Raw genomic sequence first — 23,166 nt, 5'->3', positions numbered from 1 at the left:
GGAGAATTCCAAGATAATAAAATGTGAGGCTGGATGAGCACAGCAGGCCAAGCAACATCTCAGGAGCACAAAAGCTGACGTTTCGGGCCTGGACCCTTCATCAGAGAGGGGGATGAGGTGAGGGTTCTGGAATAAATAGGGAGAGAGGGGGAGGCAGACCGAAGATGGAGAGAAAAGAAGATAGGTGGAGAGAGTATAGGTGGGGGGCTAGGGAGGGGATAGGTCAGTCCAGGGAAGACGGACAGGTCAAGGAGGTGGGATGAGGTTAGTAGGTAGATTTGGGGGCGTGGGGGGGGGGGGGATCATTCATCCCATCAAGGCTACACCAACCCTCTGAACAGCATCCCACTCAAGACCTACCACCACCCCTCCCAATCCCAATGGCCAATGCACCTAACCTATACATCTTCGTTACTCCGGTTTCCTCCCGTAGTCAAGAGCAGATATGGGGAGAACGGTGCACAGTTCCCAGATGGGATCGAACCTGGGTCTCTTGTGCTGTGAGGCAGCAGGGCTAACCACTGAGCCACCACACTGCCCTGGTAACACTTTCTGTGCCTACCCTTTCAAAACTTTCCTTTTTCTTTAAAAACCTCAATTAGGCCATTCCTCAGCCTTTTATTGCCAAGGAGCTCTGCTTTGGAAATATCAAAAATTGGAGAAGTAGGTCACTTCTCCCTTCCAATCTGTTGCACTATACATAACCGTGGCTGATCATCCAATGCAAAAAGGGGCAGTATGGTGGCTCAGTGGTTAGCACTGCAGCCTCACAGTGCCAGGGACCCGGGTTTAATTCCAGCCTCAGGCAACTGTCTGTGTGGAGTTTGCACATTCTCCCTGTATCTGCATGGGTTTCCTCTGGGTGTTCCAGTTTCCTCCCACAGTCCAAAGATGTGCAGGCTAGGTGGATTGGCCATGCTAAATTGCCCGTAGTGTTCAGGGGTGTGGTGCTCTAAGGGGCAGCGTGGACTTGTTGCGCCAAAGGGCCTGTTTCCACACTGTAGGGGATCTAATCCAAAAAGTCTGTTCCTGCTTTTCCCCCACCTCTTCTTTTGATCCCTTGCCCAAAGAGCTACATTCAACTCCTTATTCATACACTGTTTTGGCCTTGACTATTTTCTGCGGAAGTGAATTTCACTGGCTCACCACTCTCTGGGAGAGCAGATTTCTCATCTTAGTTGTAAATGGTTTATCCATTATCCTTAGATGGTGACCCCTGGTTCGCCAGGTCCTTTCTGATGCTTATAACAGCTTGCTCAATATCTTTTAAATTTGTTACGCATTTATTTTTAATGCTTCTGTTGCTTTTCTAGACTATATAGAGGCCAAGATGACCTCAGATTATACAGGGCTTTCTGAAGTTGTATAACAGAAACCATGTCCTGCATGCATTTCTGCAGTTTTGAAATCGGTTGTTATTCCCTCAGGTTAACAACTCTGGAAACCCTCAACTGTAGCGTTGCTATGCCCAGACTGAGGAGAGGAATGGAGGTTGGGCTGTTGAGACAACCACAACAGACTGACAGCAAATGGGGCTCAAACTTCATTTGATTTTCATTCCACTCTGACTTAATAGCCCAGTGCTTTCCACATTAGCCTCATCTTTCATCCTCCATAAGCTGCACCAATGTCCGTTCACTTACTAAGACTGGCTCTTGGCTATGTAATACCTTCATGCTAAAATTCTCCTTGTTTTCACAACCTCCTGACATTTTTCCCATCTGTGAACTCATCATCAGCCCAAATACCCTTGGATATTGCCAGTACTCCTCCAATTCTTGTTTCCTGCACATCTAATGATTCCCTTTGCTGCCATCAGCAGCTAAGATACAAACTCCGTAAGTGTCCAACTCTCCACCCCTCCTTCGAGATACCCCTACAATACAATATCAAATAGGGAGGGGGAGGGGGGGAAAGACAACCAGTTGTGATATATCATGTGGTACCGATAGAGATGCATGTTCCTTTTTACAGAGAGCTTTTTTGGCAATACAACTTTCTGCCTAAGCGTTGACCATCTGATCATCTTTTGTGGCATTTGTCAAGTTTTGTTGATAATGTCCCCATGAAGTGCCTCATGAAGACATGAGAAGTTGTTGTTGGCGGATAGGATCAGAGTAAACCTTAAGAATTTCTATAGGTATTTAAGGAATAAAAGAATGACGAAAGTAAGATTAGGCCCAATCAAGGATAGTAGTGGTAAGTTGTGTGTGGAGTCAGATGAGATAGGGGAAGCGCTAAATGAATATTTTTCAACAGTATTCACTCTAGAAAACGACAATGTGGTCGAAGAGAATACTGAGATACAGGTTACTAGACTAGGTGGGATTGAGGTTCACAAGGAAGAGGTATTAGAAATCCTTCAGAGGGTGAAGATAGATAAGTCCCCTGGGCCAGATGGGATTTATCCTCGGATCCTCTGGGAAGCCAAGGAGGAGATTGCCAAGCCTTTGGCATTGATCTTTAACTCGTCATTGTCTACAGGAATAGTGCCAGATGGCTGGAGGATAGCAAATGTTGTTCCCCTGTTCAGGAAGGGGAGTAGAGACAACCCTGGTAATTATAGACCAGTGAGCCTTACCTCAGTTGTTGGTAAAGTGTTGGAAAAGGTTATAAGGGATAGGATTTATAATCATCTCGAAAAGAATAAATTGATTAAGGATAGTCAGCACGATTTTGTGAAGGGAAGGTCATGCCTCACAAACCTTATTGAGTTCTTTGGGAAGGTGACCAAACAGGTAGATGAGAGTAAACCGGTTGATGTGGTGTATATGGATTTCAGCAAGGCGTTCAATAAGGTTCCCCACAATAGGCTATTGTACAAAATGCAGAGGAATGGAATTGTGGGAGATATAGCAGTTTGGATCGGAAATTGGCTTGCTGAAAGAGGACAGACGGTGGTAGTTGATGGGAAATGTTCATCCTGGAGACCAGTTACTAGTGGTGTACCGCAAGGGTCGGTGCTGGGTCCACTGCTGTTTGTCATTTTTATAAATGACCTGGATGAGGGTGTAGAGGATGGGTTAGTAAATTTGCAGACGACACTAAGGTCGGTGGAGTTGTGGATAGTGACGAAGGATGCTGTAGGTTGCAGAGAGACATAGATAAGCTGCAGAGCTGGGCTGAGAGGTGGCAAATGGAGTTTAATGCAGTCAAGTGTGAGGTGATGCACTTTGGTAGGAGTAACCGGAAGGCAAAGTACAAAGTACAGGGCTAATGGTAAGTTTCTTAGTAGTGTAGATGAGCAGAGAGATCTTGGTGTCCACGTACACAGATCCTTGAAAGTTGCCACCCAGGTTGATAGGGCTGTTAAGAAGGCGTACAGTGTTTTAGCTTTTATAAATAGAGGGATCGAGTTCCGGAACCAAGAGGTTATGGTGAAGCTGTACAAAACTCTGGTGCGGCCGCACTTGGAGTATTGTGTACAGTTCTGGTCACCACATTATAAAGGAGGATGTGGAAGCTTTGGAAACGGTGCAGAGGACATTTACTAGGATGTTGCCTGGTATGAGGGAAGGTCTTACGAGGAAAGGCTGAGGGGCTTTGAGGCTGTTTTCATCAGAGAGAAGGTGGTTGAGAGGGGACTTAATTGAAACATATAAAATAATCAGAGGGTTAGATCGGGTGGATAGGGACAGCCTTTTCTCTAGGATGGTGACAGCGAGCACGAGGGGGCATAGCTTAAATTGAGGGGTGAAAGATATAGGACAGATGATAGAGGTAGTTTCTTTACTCAGAGTAGTAAGGGAATGGAACGCTTTGCCTGCAACGGGTAGTCGATTCGCCAACTTTAGGTACATTTAAGTCGTTATTGGACAAGTATATGGACGTACATGGAATAGCGTAGGTTAGATGGACTGGAGATCGGTATGACATGTCGGCACAACATCGAGGGCCGAAGGGCCTGTACTGTGCTGTGCTGGTCTATGTTCTATGTTCTAATAGAACATTATACTCCACTGAAGGTTTCATTTTTAAAAAACAGCAAATTGTTCCTATTATTGTGAGCAAAGTAATTAAAGCAGATGATGCATTTGGATTCCCAATGTAGAGTGTGAACAGCCAGATGGCTTTCCTCAAATTTAGTTGTTCTGTAGTTATTCTCTTCAAAACAAATTAGTCGTCAGTCAATCAATTCAAAATCCAGCCAGTAACAGGACAATCCAGGTGAAATACATTGAAAATTTAGGGAATAGTCACTGATGCCGAGGTAATCAGTGGATTGAGCTGACCAAAATTACTCCAAAATGACAGCATCATTCCATTGATGCTGAGCCAGGTTCAAGTGAAGAATTATAATAAAATCAGTGGCCTTTAATTCATCTGCTGCAAACGGAATGTGAACGTGGAAAGATGTGCTGTTAGAATAAGTATGGTGAGAGGATACTTATGTGGAACTCAAGCACCAGTCTGTCAGGGGCAAAGAGCCTGCTTAAGTTGATGCATTGTTTTAATTTGCATTTCTTCTGGTTCCTTTCCTCAAATTAGGGGACAGAATTTACCAATATGGAGGTTATTACAGGTGTGTCCTGATCAGCTCAAGAAGAAAAAGAAAATCCTCATCTCCTCATTTCCATCCTCAGTTTCTTTCCTCCATTAAAATATTTGCTTTGTCTCTGAAAAGGCATGATCCCGATTGTCAATGCCACTTCCCAGATTTAACTCACGTTCCCAGTATACAAACAAATGCAAACGTACAATGCAAAAATGCTGAAAATTAAAGCTGTGTGAATAATTAAAATTAGTTACTTTGAACAGATTCGGAACATATTTCAGGTTGGAAGGCAAATCCCAGATCTTCTGATAGTCCTGGAGGAGCAAGAAAGTAACTTGAAAAATCAATACACCCCTTGACAGAAAGCCCAATGACTTTCAGCTGTCAGATTTACTTTTTTTGCAGTTAGTTACTGACCTATTATGAAATGGTGTCATTGCAACAGGAAATGGTTTGATCAAACTAGGTTTGTGTGTTTATATTGAATTACAAAAGTATATATATCAAGCAGAGAGGGAACCAATTTGTCAAACAGGTCTATGACGCTCTTTATGCTCCATGTAAACTTCCTCCCATCCTAGCTTATCTGAACAAAAACAGAAGTTGCTAGAAAAGCTCAGCAGGTCTGGAAGCATCTGTGAAGAAAAATCAGAGTTAAATGTTGTTTTGGGTGCAGGGGCCCTTCCTTAGATTATCTAAGCCTGCTTGTTTATCCTATTAGATGATCACTGAATGGGAACGTCCTTGGCATTAGTTATCCAGCATTATATGCCTTCAAAATGATGGCAACAGGCTGTATTCTTGAGTTGCTGCAGTCTGTGTGGCACACCACCAGTGTGGGTAGGAAGGTTAGAATTCTTCCAGCAAACAATGTTTTGCAAAGTCAAGAATGGTGAGACCCCTGCAGGAATGCTTTTAAGTGGAGCCATTTCCATGTGACTGTTGTCCTTCCTTTTCTAGGAGAGAGAGAGATCAGGAAAGTGCTATGAACTCCATTAATGACACACGCTGCTGCTGGAGGCAGAGGGTGAGAGTGTTGGAGAAATGGCTGAGAAACTCCTTCAGGTGACGTCCCTGCTCTAAGAAGACTGGCCTCTAGCAGCTAAAACTAGCTTCCTTTGTGCCAGGCTGAACTCCAGCCAATGGAACACTCTACCCCTATTATAAACCAACTTTGTTTTCACCAAGGCTCCTTGGTGTCACACTCTCAAACTGCTTCCCATGTTAAGGACTGTCACAGTCACTCAACTTACCTCTGAAATCCAGCAATTATTTTCCATGTTTGGATTGAGACTGTACAAAAAGAGAACGCAGGGGCTAAGTGACCCTAAGTGAACTCAAACAGAGCATCAGTAAGCAGGTTAATGGGTGGAAGAAGTACCACTTGACAACAGTGGAACATGATACCAGCAGTGGCAATTGAGTGTAAATTGCAGGGATTGGATTTTTCCCTCCTGTTTTTCCACTGAGGACTTGCCCAAATAAATTTCCAAACATCCCTAGCTAGATGTTGGTGTTGTAGCTGTATTGAAACACTTCAGTAAGGAATAGATTTCTGAAGCACGAGTGTTCAAGGCTAAAGTTGAGGGGTTTAGGCTCTTTGCCTTTGCTGTAATCAGAGCACTCGGTCATTTGAGATCACAAAGTGAATCAAATTGACTGCATAGTGCAGGAGTGATGCTGGAAACCTCTGAATGAGCCCAAGATCAATCATCCACTTCTGACTTCTGAGCTCCATTGTTATTGAGGGTGAAGATCTTGGAGCCTCCTCCTCCAGTGAATTGTTTCACTAACCATAACCTTTCAGACTCAATGTGGCATGACTGCAGAATTTTAGTCCGATGCATTAGCTGTTCATTAGCTTCTTGTGCTAAGCTTGTACATAGGCCCATGTTAAAACGTGACCAGGGTGTTGCCTCTCCTCCACACTCCCCCACAGTCTTCCTTGAAACAGGTTCAATGGAAGAGTGAGGGGATTTTCAGGCCGTGACGTTACAGAATGTAACTGATAAGTTATACTACTGATGGCACTAAGGATTGAATGGATACTGCAGTTTGGTTGAGTGTTTTGCTCTGCATCTATCCTATTTAATATGGTGCTAGTGCCACATAACACATAAGCAGGTATTATCAGTCCAGTCAGGACATGGCCTCTACAAGGACTGTGCAATAACTACTCTCACCTTCACATCGAGGCAGATGCAATCAATCAGTGGAAGGCAGATGGTGGTGAGAAAGTTATGAAAAATATATTTGATCCCATCTTCACCAATTATATTCCCAGTCTGGCTGATTATCCTCCAGCAGTTGAATAGTTTGGTCAGCTTTGGTGATACTGCACTACTCCTAGTAATGGATATTAAAATCTCTCGAAGTACATAGTATCCTTGCTAGCCTCAGCATCAGGCGTGCATAAGTGGTAACCAAAAGGAAGCTTCTGTGCCCATGTTTGACACGATGCCATAAGACTTCATGGGATCTGGACAAGCACTTCTTCCACAGTAATGCCACCCTTACCAGCTCTGTCCTGCAGTTGAACAGGACAAACCCAGCGGTGGAACCATTTGGGACGCTGTCTGAAAGACCATGATTCTGTGACAGTGGCTTCAATTTTCGAACAAAGGGAAGAAGTTGCTCTCTGAACGCACAAGAGCTGGCAGAGCCCCGAATTTACAGGTTCTACCAAGTCTCAGCCAAAGCATCAGCATTCCTTCTTAAAAAGGAAGTGGTGGGTGGTTGAGAGATAAAATGCCTGGCCCAGGGGGAGCGAGAGCGAGGACGCGGATACTAAAAAACCCAAAAAAAACCAACTTAGAAAAAGGGAACAATCCATTCAAGACAAGGGGGCACTGGTTGGACCATGGCCAATATGGAGTCACAGCAGGAAGATTTGATTGGTCGAGGCATTGCCATGGAGAATGCAGCTGGGATCGGCTTCCTCCATAATCCTGTTCTTATTGAAAAAAAGCTCCCTCTCAACCGAGAGAAGATAGATCACAGCGCAAAAGGAAATATTTTCCCAGGCCAATATTTATTGAAAGGATGGAATCAGACTTGATAGATGTAAAGCTTGGTCAAGTCAGACATTTGTTTAATTGGCAGTTTGGAAATGGAGGACTAAAGCTTTGAAATCTGGCATGAGAAACAAGGGCCTGATTCAGTGCGAGAAACAGAAAGCCATATTCACAAGATATATAGTTTGGAGATTAATCACAATACTCCCAACCTGGGAAACAACTTTGCACCCTGAATTCCTCTGAATTCACCACATAGGATGTACGTGTGACTTTAAGTGAGATGCACAACAGAAGTCCAGGCGTAGTTGGGATGAGTAGTAATTCACTGACACCAGGGAGCATTGCAAAGTTGGTCAGGTGTCTTGATATCAGGCAACGTCTCAAATGATACAACTGTCTGCCTGGCAATTAACTAAAGTTTGGCTTTGCTAATTTGACGGCTGGATAACAGTCCACACTGCAAAGTGAATCAAGATGTGCAGGTCTTGCTCAGACAGGTGGACTGGCCTGGAGACTATAACATCAGCAATATGCATGCAGTCTGAACAATGTCTCAGCTGTTTTAGTACTAACCCAGGGGTTTGAGAAACAGAGCGTACAGAGCTCCAGGGCTGGCCACTCGAGACACTGCAACAAGGTTAACAGCATGGCCCTAATGGTTGCTAATTGAACATTGGGATCCACTCCAGCAGCTTAAAATTGACCTTGTCAAGAACAAACATCTAACATATCCAAACAGGAGTTGAAATGCAAGGCGATGCAAAGTAGTATGTTTTAAAGGGTTCTTAAAGGATGGGTAGATGTAGGTTTCACACACAGTAATCAGCCCTTCTGTCTCAGAGACAGTAATCACTTCTGACCCTTTCCACGCATGTACAGAGCAATTAATTAGTCAGCCCCTCTCTCTGCGTTGTCTAATTTAGTTTTCTTTACCTGCAGTTAGGTGTTGTAAAACCCAAACCTGGATCATACACAACAGGCTAGACAGGAGTAGGAACACATTTGAAGCTGCTGATTAACCCTCCAACACATCCACATGACCTCAGTTCACCCCCCGCCCCCAAGTTACAGAGACACACTTGCCTGCATTAAGTCAATGCACAAACAGATCAGGCCCACCCAGCACTAAATGCAGTTTCCAACATTGAAGAGCACAGTACTTTGGAAATATATGGAATACAGCACATGGATAAATAAAACAACTTTTCATATTGCACTATAATGTATTATCACTTATTTACATCCGATTCAAACACTAGTAGGCCTTTAAACATCATTCTAAAAATCTAGAACACTCAAATCCTAAAAATGCCTTGGTGCCAAATAATCTGATCTAAAGAGGCTACCCGGTGTAACAGATCTTTATTCTAGACTTGTTCAATTGACAGAATTCAAGTGATGTGGCTGAAAGAATGAAATCCAGGTTTTTCAGATTACTCTTCATTACTTATCACACAATGACTCTGCTACTGTCACCCCAGTCTTCAGTCTATACTCTTTTATATGGATACATGGCACAGAAATTTTTTTTTAAAAACACTTCACCCTTTCAGAAGGCACATTAGAATTCTCTTCAGCTTCCAATTCCACGGAATTTCAATTTCTTCACTGCTAGATCATTCTAATCCACTGTATACTTTTCACAGCTCTAGTGCCATATCCAGAACTGAATGCAGAACTCCAGCATTAACTAATGACATTAAAACATGGAATTAGTTGACACGTTACTTATTTTGATTGCATGTTCACCCTAACGATTAAAAGAAAAAAAATTTCTTTGCTCTTATCAAAATGGTGACACTGGGCACGTTCCATCAACCCGCAAGGGCTGACTAGACCTTAGGTTAACATCTCATCCGAAAGATAGCACCTCCAACAACGTAGTGCTACCTCAGTGCTGTACTGGATCAATAGCTTTGATTTAGTTTGTGCTCAAGTGTTAGAGTTGGACCTGGATGCTCAGCCTTTAACACAGACATGAGTGGTACTCAGCCAGGCAGAGCTAATACTTACTTAGACTACATCTATGCTTTGGTTTTAATGTTGTACTGATTATTGCACATAACATGCTGGAGAGATGTTTCTAAAGCCTAATACTTTAGACAATTACAAGCAATTGATTTTTCCAGGTTATGTTTGAATTGCAGTTAATGCATTGGCAATGATATAAAAAACACATGCAATGATTTTACACTTTAACATTTGCAAACTCCATCCATTTTGGTTAGGACCTGAAATCGCTCAGACACATTATTGGTGCAGTGATGGCTTTGTTTATTAATGCCGCCCCACCCAACTGCCCCCCCCCACCCCCCCACCAATTTGCTGAATCATGGCACCGGCATTCACAGACTCTTACCGTTGTAGCCAGGCCATCCTTACAGTGCAGACTAATCCCACATTCATCTGTTATTTCTGACAAGTCTTCATCTTCAAACTCCTCCAAGCTTATGTCATGGGTTAACCTGCAATGACAATTGATATGGGTCAGCACAAGACCAAATGGGAGGATACATTGCTCTCCTGCACAAACTTCCACAGCAATGAGATTCTACAAATCTTTTGTACTTACATTTGTGTTCCAGTATTAACTGTGGCTTGGCAAATTACACAGTCATCTCAAAGTCCAAAACTTTTTGTTTTAAAATCCCACTCCACGGACTTCAATAACAAAATCTAGGTTAACACTTCAGGAATTGAACCATCTGCATATTCAGGTGGGCACAAGACAACATGTAGTTATTTTTAATCCTTAAATTAACCTTTAAAAATAGATACGGTCTTTGCTGTATTGCTGTTTGTGGGATCTTGCTGTGTGAAAACTGGTTGCAGCCATTCATGGATAGTAGCAGTGATTTCAAAAAGTACCTCAATAGAAAATGGACAATAGAACAAGAATAGGTCAATTAGTCCACCAATGGATCAATAGCTCCTTGGAATTTTAAAGCTATGAAAGATGTTGGTGAAATGAAAGTTCTTTTCTTCTTTACTTAGAAAGTTAATCAAGTTAGTGTACATTTCGTATATATTTATTTTGATTCTGTTCTCAGCGTTTTTACTCTGCTGTAATATTTATAATGAGGAATTAGAGTGCACATGAAGAATATTCTAACTTTTGTCAAGTTTTGTGAAGAAGAGTGGGACAAGTCGGACAGGTGTTCTGAGGGCTAGTACAGCATAATGAAATGAATGGTCTCCTTCATAACGCATAAATGCATAACCTTTTCATTGAATATTCTCCATGAACTTAATCAGAAAGATTTTTGTATGGGTCTGTGGGATCAAGTACCTCAGGTTGCATCACTAAACAGATCCAACCAAATCTTACTTGTGTCAGCTGTTGGCAAGAGCTATTGATCTAGTACCACACACCCACCCTTTCCCGATAACCCTGTAAATATTTCCGCTTCATGCCGAAATTACACTCAGGCAGTGTGTTCCAGATCCTTACCAATTGCAGCATTAAAATACAACTTTCCTTCATTTCTCAACCATTCCACCTACGAAAATATAGTTTCTCTACATCTACTCTGCTCCAAACCCTCACAATTTTGAAAATATTTGAAAGAAATCTCCTCTCGACTTTCTTTTCCTGAATATGCTGTGTCTGCTTAAAACAGATTCCCATTATGTATCAATGATCCTATGCAGTATGCAACTATGTTACCCAGAATATTCATTGGGGACATTCTAACATTTGAGGTTTTACCCATTTTTGAATAAAATTCACTAACCAGAAGGCACAGATTTGAATCGATTGCTAAGAGGGCTGGAGGCAAATGTCAGGAAACACATTTTACGACTAATCAGGGATGCAGATGTAGTGAAATTGTGGAAAAGAACAACTTTCAAACCAAATGACCTTAAAGTAAATAAAAGGGCCCAATTTTGAGATGTCAGAAATGGCAATGTCAGCTTTCCAGGTCCCTCGGTTGGAAGCTGTTTGTTCTGGAAGTGGAGGGGGGATGGGTATTAGGATCTGCGCAAGGATGTATAAAGGGTCTGAAGGATGTACAGTCATGCGGTTTTTTGGGGGACTGGGGAAGGTGGTGGGGAGGAGAGGCAAGTATGGTTTATGTCAAATGCTTAGAGGTAAAATTACGTATTTAATAGTCTAACTTTTTCCTGAGTAATATTTTTACTTAGTTTCATCAGAACTTTCCAAATTCCGATTTGGATAGGGACTTTCGAAAAAAAAAAGGTTCTAAGCACGGAGGAATTGTCTGGTGGAACATTCCACTTCCGGGTGTGATGACAATGGCTTTGAGAGGTGTATTTTGTGGGGACTCTTCAATGGATCAGAATTCTAAATCATAGGTTGGGTTTAGAATTAAAAATCAGACTCAAAAGGCCGTGAGTGGGGAGTGTTAGCGTTGTCTTTCTGGTATTGCACTTATTGATTTAAATAGGGTTTGCCTCATGTAGTAATGGCACTCTCAGCCATGAAAAGGTCTTTCGGGGGTGGACAACACTTTGGGACTCATACAGAAAGTGAGCAAGCCAAAAAGAAAAACTTTTGGAACTGGCAGACAAGTTGCAGCTGGGTCGGACAGGGCAGGGTAGCAAATGCAGCAATAGCTCGACATTTAAAAGGCCATCAAAATCTTTGGAAATGGCTATAATTCAACAGCAAATTAAGCAACTTGAACTAGAGACAAAACCAAAATTAAAAAAGACGAGAAAAGGAAATGAAATAGTTTGAATCACAATTCAAAGCTGAAGAGGTGAAATAGAAAACAGCTCTAGCAGAGAAAAAAAAGTGAAGGCCCAAGCGGAAGAAAGGGAAAGGGAGAAAGAAGTTTGGATTAGAGGTTGAAAATTCAAAAAAGTCAACTTAAAACTGCAAAGGTAGAGGTGAAAAAGACAGGAGTAGTGAGGAGGACAGTAATGGAGAGCAATAGCCAAAGCCAGGTAGGGACCTGTTTAAGTATGTCCAAGCATTGCCTAAGTTTGATGAGAAGTATGCGGAAGTCCTTCACTTCATTTGAGAAGGTCACTAAACAAAATGAAAATAAAAATCACTGAGCATGCAGGTATTGCTGATCCAAACAAAATTGGTAGGCGGAGCTAAATAAAGTATTTGCATCACAATCAGAGGAGGCATCTCGTGGAAAAAGCTGTTAAAATGTAAATATAAGTTTGTACCAGAGGCCTAGAGACAATGTTTTAGGAATAAGGAGGAGACTGCTCAAACAGAGTTTGAAGGGATCAAAGTAATTCATCAAGTTGTATTACAGGTGGAGTAGTTGCAGGCACCACATGGAGATACCAGCAGGTGATCATTTGGGAATAAGGAAACCTCAAGCCAAAGTATGAAAGGAATTTTTTTTGGCCTGGGCTACATAAAAATGTGGTTGAATTTTGCTGGACTTGTCGTCATGTGTCAGGTGATAGGAAAACCTCAGGAAGTAATAAAATCAGCCCCATTAATACCCATTTCCACAATTGAGAAACCTTCCCAGGCTCTTAATTGATTGTATAGGATGCCTGCCTACAACAAATACTGATTCCCACATTTTGTTTACCGTAATGGATGAGTCCACTAGACTTTCAGAGACCATTCCCTTCCTCACCTTCACAGCTAAAAAGGATTGTAGAAGCATTATTCATTTTTTTAAAAAAAAAGATAAAATTTGACCCTTTGATCTGATTGTATATTTAAGTTATTCAGGTTATGGACAGCTCGGGAATAAAACAATTCAAATCCACTGAGTACTATACAGAAATGCAAGGAGCATTACAAACGAGTGTCTATCAAAGTTGATGCCCATCTGGAGGGCTTACAGTCATGACTATCCAGAGAATTGAGATAACGGAATTCCATTTGTACTTTTTGTACTCAGGGATGCATCTAACGATGCAACTAAATTCAGTCTATTTGAATTAATTTTTGGGCATGAGGAAAGTGTGGACCAGTGAAATTAGGGAACAATTGTCATGTCAGAACTCGGAGACTACATGTTTGGGCTGTGTCAAATTTTGGGGAAAAATTAAATTGAGCAGGTGAGTTGGCAAGACAGCATTTAGAAATAGCACAGCATGTGATGAAAACAGGAAAGAAACAAGAAATCAAAAATCCATAAATTTTCCTAGTAGAAACAAAGTGTTACTGTTAGTCCCAGCAGTAGGTGGACTTTTAAAAGCAAGGTTCACCAAGGTGGGGCTTATCAAATTGAAAGGAAATGGAGGTGAATATTTGAGAAGAATGCCAGATTGAGAGAAATCTCACACTGCGTCATGTGAATACGCTCAGAAGGTATTTTGATAGGGAAGGAATGCAAAAGGAGAGTGTGTTACTGGTTACAATGCAGAGTGAAGAACCAAGTTCAGAGGATTCAGAATTGGATATCCCTCAAATTAAACTGGACAATACAGGAAGCTCTCAAAAATTGGGATAAATTCAGTTGCCTTCGAGTGTAAAATCAAAGTAACCTGAAAGAATTCTTAGAATCACATGGGGAGATGTGGGAATAATCTGGGAAGAACAAATCTAAATGGTACAATACAGTGAATGCCATTCCAATTAAGCAACAACCTCAGACTTAACCTTCTAAAGTTGCCACAAGTTCAAAAAAGTGATTGAAAGCATGCTTAAAGACAATAGAATTGAAGTGAATTGCAGTGAATGGAGCTAACCCATTGTAATGGCACCAAAACCAAAATGACACCCAACAACTGTGTGGATTATCACAAAGTCAATGCAGTTGCAGAGTGTGATTCGTATCCTATCCTATGTTTGGAGAACTGCACAGAGAAGATTGGATAAGCAACTTGTATTTCTAATTTGGACAGAGGATACTGGCATGTACCTTTATCAAAAAGGAAATTTCAGCTTGTGTGACACCGAATGGACTATACCAAGTTCAAGTCATCCCATTTGGTACGATAAGTGTGCCAGCCACATTTCAAAAACTAACAATAAAGTAATTTCAGGATTACCTAACTGTGTGTTATACATAGATGATCTAGTCATTCTTAGTCACACATGAGAACATTTGGAGCACCCAGCAGAATTGTTCTATTGACTCCAGGTGGCAGGATCAGCGATAAGCCTGGCTAACAGTGAGTTTGCAAAAGGCCAAGTCATGTTCCGAGGCGACATCATTAAAACATAAACAGATGGCTCCACAGGACGTGAAAACAAAGGCTACTGGGGAGTTTCCCAGAGCAAAGAAGGGGGAAGTACTACAATTCCTGGGCTTGGAGTATTTATTTTTAAATCAATAGTTTGTACCAAATTTTAGCAGTGTGGTTGCTGACTGACTTCTTGAAGTGCAGAAAATCTGTGGACAGAAGTGTCACAAAGCATTCGACTGCTGAAAGTTGTGTTAGCCACATCCAACCATGCAAAGCCATTCAAAGGGACTACCGATGCTAGTGATGGGAGTTTTGCTGCTGAATCTTACAAGACAAGATAGAAAGATCTGTTGGGCATTTTCCTAAAAAGGTCAAGTATTCATCAGAAGTATCCCAAAAGTGCAACATTTCAACATATGAGAATTATATATATTGGTCAGAACACCTTAAAGTTTTTGGATAAATTTAAGTATAAAAACCCCAGACTATTTAGATAGAGTTTATTATTTTAGCCATTTTGAAAACTATACACAGGACAGGATAAGACAGTGTCATTGCAGACACGGTATCAGTCCTGTGATTGAAGGAAGCCAAAAAGGTGTTCAGTGGCTGAGGAAATTGACTCGTATTTGAATGCTTGTATGCTTATAATCAATGCAATATATTACACATTATACTGTAATAGGAAACTGAAAGTTTTTAAAACATGAAGCCATCTCAGTATATTGATACGTTTTTTTTGACAAGGGGGCAAATGTGGCAATATTAGAGGTATTTTTCCTGTTTTTTTTTTAAGAAAACTGAAGCAAAGGTTGAGACGCAGGTGCTAAGTGGTTTATTCCAAGTCGATGATGTAAGCAATTTCAGGCACCTCGGATGTTTTAATAGATGAAGTTGGAACAACAGAAGCAGCAGGGATGGATGGCATCATGCTCCCACAGAGCCAGAAGTTGTAGTTTTAGCTGTCAGCAGTTTCTGGAATCTTGAAGCTGGACGTAGAAGCTATTACAGCTAAACAGTTCCTGCTGCTAGAATGGCATGAGAGACAATTTTACTAAATTTACCTTTGCCAAGCATGTGTTTGTGTAAGCATGTGTTATTATGTTGAGATTTACTATATTGGAAGTTGCTGGTTAGTAGTTAAATAAATTGATGATTCTGTTAAGTTTTCCAATGATGTTCTTCTTTCTTTTGTTTGTATTTTAACAGAAGTGTAAACAAAGTGTGTGTTTTGCCTCAAACCTGATTCTTTGACCAATCGAATTGCATCTGGAACAGAATACCTTACACTTGCCTTTAAAAAGAAGAAAAGTTATGGTCTAGGCTATCTTCTGGATATACTTTGTAGGGGGTTCCAGTCAGAGTGTGATATGGTGGGGCTTCTGTAGGATCCAAACCCTCTGATCAATACTGGAATAAAGGCTGACTAGCCAGTGGAAAGATTCAGGCCAAAATGTTCCATTTGTTTTTATTTGGGAGAATTAGAGTCAAGGAAGCAGTCAGTGACATATGTAACCCAGCTCTTGGGAAGCAAGATAGCTGCTGGATTTTGAACAGATATAAAAAGACTATCACAGAACAAGGGAAACACCATCACCCCTCTTCATTTGAAAGATCTCTTTTCAAAAGCTCAACTAGTGACTTGAAAGCCTCTCTAAATGCTGCTGCAAAATGAGACAGTTTATAAGGGGGAATCCCAAGTGTACAGTCTTCAAGGGGATCAATCTGACCACATCTTCAGAGTGAAGGTTTTAGTACAAATCTCTACTACCAGCAACTAATGCAGAGAAAACAGCCCTTTAGCTAATGGACATTCTACAAATAAGTGGGGAGTCGGTGGCAGTGGTAGTTGGGGAAAGGGATGAGGGCCAAGACCATGTAGGGACAGGGACAGAAGATTAAACTTTTTTTGAAGATGCACTGTCCAAAACATGAACCAGCGCAGGTCAAATGAATACAGTGATAACAAGAGTTGCAATGCAGATCAGTGAATATAGCAGTAACAAGTTTCAAAACAGACAACAGTGATTAACGTAAGTTTTAAAAGATGGATGCAAGGCAAAGACTTGACCAGGAGGGCACTGGAATAGTTGAAGCTGGAGATAAGAAAGAAACAAATGAGGGACTCAGTAGCAGGTAGACAGCCCTGTGCCTATCATATAGACTCAGTAAATGTACATGGCCACCTTGCTTTTAAAATCGTGAAATATCAAAATGCATTACAGAGAAATCAGTTTTCAAACTCTCAAAATAAGCCAACTGACCTCTTCCACATAAGTCAGCATCATAAACACTTCACTGAATTTACATGCAATGCACAGAGGACGTGCCACTAGCAAAATTCTCTCATCAGGCAACTTTCCGCAGGGGAAAATGTCCTCATTATCTGGCCACATCCTCCCATAATGCACTAGAAATGGCATGGCAACACAACCAGCCGGCAGACTACAGACTGCGCATTCAAGCTCTAAAACATTGTTTTTGCTATCACAGCAACCATGAAGCTAAGTATCTGCTTCTTATAACCATGTTCTTTTAGATTACAACTCAGAGACCTTAACAATTTCAGATATCTAACCAAACAGCAATTAAACTGACTGACCTGGGCTTGTATCTACTTAAATTTTGTCACCTTAAAAAGGCATACAACTATAGAATTATTAACTGTGGACCACGTAGTACATACATTATTTTATCATTAAATGTTATTTTGAGCAAGGGCACTTGAAAACCTCCTACCATCACAAGGAGTCCAACATGGCCTGCACCCTCTCCAGATTGTGCCAGCTGAGATAAACACATCGTAAGCCACCAACCATTAACAAGTGAATGAGCACAATCTCATTGCGTTTGAAGCAGAACACTGAACCTCTGCTCCAAATAAAGCAGACACGGTGTCTGCTTTACAAGAAAGTAATGGCTGCCTCAAAAGAATTACAAGATCAGTAATCACATTGAGCACCTCTGATGACAAATCAAGCATACAGGCAATGCTCTGGAGATTTCTTAATGTCCACGAGATTCGGTCATCAATTGAATTAGTTCTTCATATTCCCTCAGCAGCAGTCCCCAAAGAATGAATTAGATTTAATTTTATTCCCCCCCATTTTTCACATCATGGTCTCCAGATTGCTTAATTGTAACTCATACAAGGAAGACAATACCATATTTTGTACAAAAAGGCAACGCTACTTTTCATACATGTTGATTTATTTCAGTAAAAGGTTCTTGACAGAGTGGTGAATTATTTCATGGGGCAATGCCATGGCTAAGAAAGGGGCTTGAGATTGTTCTGGAATCCTTCGGCATCATCTAAACACTTTCCTTGCTACATATTCTTAATTGCACATTTCAGATTCTTTGTCAAATCTCTGACAAAAATGGAAGGCGCTTTTTTTTCAAAAACATCTGGTTTTAACATCTGGGGGATGCATTAATGTCAGCTCCAGAGAAGGTACTGGCTGGCATACATTAGTAGAAGCAAAGTGATATTGCACTCTAGTTGACCACTGAAATGGTGATGCAGCAATTTCACATTGATATGAACTAAAAACAGAAAGTCAAGTCACTTTGTGTCCAAGTGTTATATATATGTATAAATTCACTTTAAAAACATTCAAAATTCCAAAAATAGAGGCAGATGGATTTTGGTTAGTTCTGAGGATCATTTTTGAACTAAATTACATTATTTAAGAGGAACAGGTCTTTAGTCAACTGCATTTGTATTACTATTGAATTTATGATGGATACTTACATTAAATCAATTTAACTAGATGTGACTTTGGAATAGAAGATTCAATGATATAGTGCAGAAGAACATGGAGACCAGTTTCTCCTTCATGTCAAGCAAATTCCGAATGAATCCAGTCAGTTCAGAAACAGTAACTCCAGCTGACCAAACCAGTAAAGTTTGAATAGAAGTCTACAAGTTGAGAAAGTTTACATAAGAGTTGTGAAAGGTTCAGGCAATTAACCCTGGAAAAAGAATCAAAAATTTTCTCAGCAATGTGAGGGAAAGGGACTGTAAAACAGCAGTTAAGATTTTTTTTTAAAAAATTGAAAGATACAGCCGATCCGTCCGAGATGGAGTTGTTCCTGGAGTGTGGTATCGTTAGACTGTGGGAGGAAGAGATTGTTACTTGGATCGCAGATAAAAGAGAGGGCAAAACACAGGGCCTTAGTTCAGCTTTTGGCAGGTGAAACAAGTGAACTTGTGCAAGACATGGCAGAGAGTTATTGATCCTGGAATGTAGGAGGTACAATTAGTAATTCTGCAGTGACACAAAAATGGAGGGTGTTGTGGTTAGTAAGGAGGATGGTCTCAGGCTACATCTGTAATTGAGCAGCAGGCAAATTGGGCAGAACAATGTTAGACGTGATGTTAATCCTGGTAAAAGGTGATGCATTTTGGGTCATCTAATAACACAAGGCTATACACAATGAATGTCAGTTCCTTAAGGTGTACTCAGAAACAAAGGGATCTTGGTGTACAAATCCACATATCCCAGGTGGTGTCAGCACAAGTAGACAGGATGGTGAAGACTGTACACAGGACACTTGCCTTCATTAGCTGGGGAGCAGAATATAGGAGCAAAGAAGTCTTGTTACTACTTTATAAAACACACTGTTAGGCCACAGATGGAATACCATGTATAGTCCCAGTTACCACACTATCAAAAGATTGTGATTACTCTGGACAGGGTGCAGAGGAGATTCACCTGGATATTGCCTGGGATGAAAGACCTCAGTTATGAGGGCAGACCTGACAGGCTGGGTTTGTTTTCCTTGGGGCAGAGGTGGTGGCGGGGGATTCTGATTGAGATATACAAAATTGAGAGGCAGAGACAGTAGATCGTAAGAAATTCTTCCCCATGGCAGATGTGTCTAAGACCAGGCAGCATAAATGTGAGGTGAAAAGCAAGTGTTTCAAAGGAGATCTGAGGAATCATTTTTTCCCCACCAGAGCATGGTAGAAATATGGATTGTGCTGGATGAGATGGAGATGTAGGCAGGTATTCTTACAACATTGAAGTATCTGGATGAGCACTTAAAATACTAGGATATGGTAAGCTTTGGATCAAGTGCTGGTAAATGGGGTTAGTAGTCTTCATTGGCCAGCATAGAAACGGGCCCTTCGGACAACATCCATGCTGTATGACTCTGACTGAATGTGTGGCCGAAAGACTAGCGTAGGAGCAGGGAGCCCTGGTTCATGGGGGTCGCTGGCATCATGACTAGGATCTGAACCTTTGGGACAGTCTGCGTCTCAACTGGACTAGAACTGGTGTTCTTGTAAACCACAGCTAGGAAAGTAGGTTTGGTTTTAGACTAAAAAGTGAGGTGCAGAATTAAGCCATTTGGCCCATTGAGTGTGCTCTGACTTTCGATCATGCGAGATACTCAACCTCATTCTCCTGCTTTCTCCCAGTAATCCTTGATCCCTTTACTTATCAAGAATCTGTCTTAAATACACAGTTAAATGACTTGGCCCCCACAGCCTTCTGCAATGAGTTCCACAGATTATTTTGAATTCATACAAGAGCTATTAGGAGGGCATGGAAGCAGAGCTAGTGAATGTGAATTGACAATTTAGGCTAAGGAATAGTCAACACGGATGCAGTCACAAACATTTAAAGTAGCCCAGAATAGATACATTTCATTTGCAACAACTAAAAAATTTATAAGTATGACCCATCATCATGGTTAACTTAAACAAACATCAAAAATGGTACCAAACTCAAGAAATATTATTCTACGAAGACAGGAAGTCAGAGATTGGACAGAATATAAGAAAAATTACTAAAGGATTAATAAAGGAGACAGAAATTAAAGTAAGAGAAATTTAGCAAAAAATATAAAAACAGGAGAAGTTTATTCATATTTGAAAGGAAAATTAACATTTGAGAATGGAGTGCATAAATCCATTATGGAGGATAAAGGGATGAAAGTTCAATTGAAAAGATATTTGACATCAGTCTTCACTAGAAAAAGATAATTGTCAACTCCCAGAAATAGCAGTAAATCCCAAATTGAAAAGGAACTGAAGAAAGTTGTAGATATTAGGGAAATACCACTGAGTCAATTGTTAGAATACGAGTTGAAAAGTGGTCCTGGTAGTTCATGCTAGGGTTGGAAAAGAAATAGTCAGTGAAATAGCAAGTTGGTTAGTTTCAGGGAAGGTTCCTTTAGGTTAGCAATTTTCCAATCTAACTCCTTTATTCAAAAAAGGAAAAGGTAGTGTCAAACTCAAAAGGACAGGATTCTACAAAGGTAGGTGGAAGTCAGAGATTAGACAATTATTAATTTTTTTTTCAAGGGGAAACAGAAATGAATCAAAATCATAATCAAGTAACTTAATGGAATTCTTTGAAGTAGTAACTGGTACTGTGGATAAGGGGGAAAAACAGTGGATGTACTGAGCTAAAATTTTCTGGAAGTATTTGAAAAGGTGCCAAAGATTATGGAAAATAAAAGCTCATGATTTTAAGAGTAACACAATAGCATTAAACAGAAAATGGACTGACTAATGGGAAGCAAAATGTAGGAATAAATGGGTCTTTTTCAGGCTGGCCCCAGGTGTCACCAGTAGCATGCCTTAGGCGTCAGTGTTGGGCCCTCAACTTTATTTTCTAGAAATGCTTATGTAAGGGGTCTTGTTTTGGTTGCTACTTGTAATAAAGTTTAAAATCAATCATTCTTTCAGTACATGGAGAGATTTTTTTAAAAAAAATAAGTAGCCAAATTAGAGATAGCTTGTGATGATGAAAGATTGTGCAAAATGTAGAGCTGAGGTTTAAAAATCAGCTCAGCCATGATCTAATTGAATGAGAGAGTAGATCAGAAGGGACTACTCACGTTTCTTGTTCAGATGTTCGGTTAAGGAAAATGTTGGGAAACAGGTTGAAGCTTTCCTTTGATGTGTGTGTTAAGATCTGTGTCTTCTTTTTAGAATCCATTCATGAGATGTGAATATCACTGACCAGGGAGGTATTTATTTCCTGAATGACCGTTACGTGTGAACCACATTGCAATGTGTCAGGAATCACATGTAGACCAGATCAATGCTTAAACAGTTTAGAAATTTGCCTCAAATTAAAAAAACAAAACTTCTTGGAGATTAACAGATTGAAAACAATATAAAGATCAATCAGATCATTCTCAAGATGGAATGTTATATGTTGGTAGTGTACCAATCTCTGGGTTTGCATCCCACCTGTTAAGAGATAACATGTCCACTTGGACATTTGCAATGATCATTGCAAACAACGTGTCTACAGGGCTCAAATCTACTATGTCTAAGATTGCTGAAGAAATAAAACTAGGCAAGAATGGGAGGGCAGTACAAGGAGGTTTCAAAGGGATTTGGACAGGCTGAATGCACAGGCAAGAATACATGAGGCAGATGAAATATAAGTGTGAATAATTGTGAGGTTACTCACTTGGTTGGGAATAAAAAAGGAATTCCTTAACATGTTGAGGGGTTGGGAAGTGCTGACATCCAAAGGGACTTGGGTAGCTTATGGTGACACAAAGACAATGTGCAGTCACAGCAAGCAATAAGGCAGGCAAATAGAGCATTAACATTTATCCTAACAGTTTGAAATCAGGAGTAAAAATGTTTTGCTGCAATTGTAGGGAACCACAGTGTACTCTCACCTGGAGTATTGTGAGCAGTGTTCCTTCCTGAAGGAGGATGTACTTACCATAAACGGAGTGGAACAGAAGCTCATCAGACTAATATCTAGAAAATGGGATTGTTTTAGGAGTGTTTTTGTTCCTCTTTACAATGGGAAGCAAGCATAACTGGCAAGGCCAGCGATTGTTGCCAACCCAAGTTGCGCTACTAAAACTAAATGGCTTGCTTAGTCATTTCACCGGATAATTAAGAGTCAATTACAATATTGTGGGTTTGGAGTCACATGTAGGCATGATCCTGATAAGGAAGAGACAAATTAGTTTCCCTAAAAAGACAGTGGTGGAACAAATTTAAAAAACAAAGAAACAAGAAAAATCAATGATAGTTTTATGGTCATCATTACAGAGACAAATTCTAAACATTCTTGGCCTGTATTTTCTAGTGTTTTGAAAAACGAGATAATTTCATTGAAAGTTAAAGTTTGCAGAGATTGACAGCATAAAATCTAGATAGGATGTCTCCCCTAGAATCTTCTCTTTCTAGATTCACTGTCTCAAAATATGAGGGGAGTCATTATTAATGAGATGAGGAGGAAGGTCTTCAGAGGGTGGTGGCTTTTTAAAGTTTTCAACACCAAAGGAATGTGAAAGCTCAAATCATGCAGCATATGAAGAGTGAAGCCAACGGTTTCTGGATTATACTGGCATCAAGGGATATGGAGATAGAGGTGGAGCACAAATTGGAGACTGTTAAAAACCTACTCCTGCTCCTAATCCTATGTTCCTATGAAATATTGGTCAGTTTCAGTCATTCATTCTCTTTGCTATAGTTCACAAACTTCTTTCAAATAGACTGTAGACTTTTTGCTGTGGGTCACTATTTAAAGAGATCTTGAAGACTGTTTGGATCAATGCATTCTTTAGGCAGGCTCTATCAACTTG

General features: G+C 40.6%; 1 protein-coding gene across 8 annotated transcripts in view; it reads right to left on the bottom strand.

Moving 5' to 3' along the window:
• mapk8ip1b (mitogen-activated protein kinase 8 interacting protein 1b) overlaps window positions 1-23,166 on the bottom strand; it is a 144,314-nt gene that overhangs the window by 71,530 nt on the left and 49,618 nt on the right. For 6 of the 8 annotated variants that reach the window (XM_048546077.2, XM_048546078.2, XM_048546082.2 and 3 more), the window contains one exon: window positions 9,872-9,977. In XM_048546077.2, coding sequence (XP_048402034.1) covers window positions 9,872-9,977 — 106 coding nt within the window. Of the gene's footprint in view, window positions 1-9,871; window positions 9,978-10,084; window positions 10,108-18,343; window positions 18,542-23,166 lie in introns of those variants that run through there. The other 2 variants (XM_048546081.2, XM_048546083.2) reach the window with 2 other exon arrangements.

Source organism: Stegostoma tigrinum, chromosome 17 (genome assembly GCF_030684315.1).
Source record: "Stegostoma tigrinum isolate sSteTig4 chromosome 17, sSteTig4.hap1, whole genome shotgun sequence".
NCBI classification, from domain to species: domain Eukaryota; kingdom Metazoa; phylum Chordata; class Chondrichthyes; order Orectolobiformes; family Stegostomatidae; genus Stegostoma; species Stegostoma tigrinum.
Note: the sequence above shows the minus strand (reverse complement) of the source record. Positions and strands in the feature narration are given on the sequence as shown.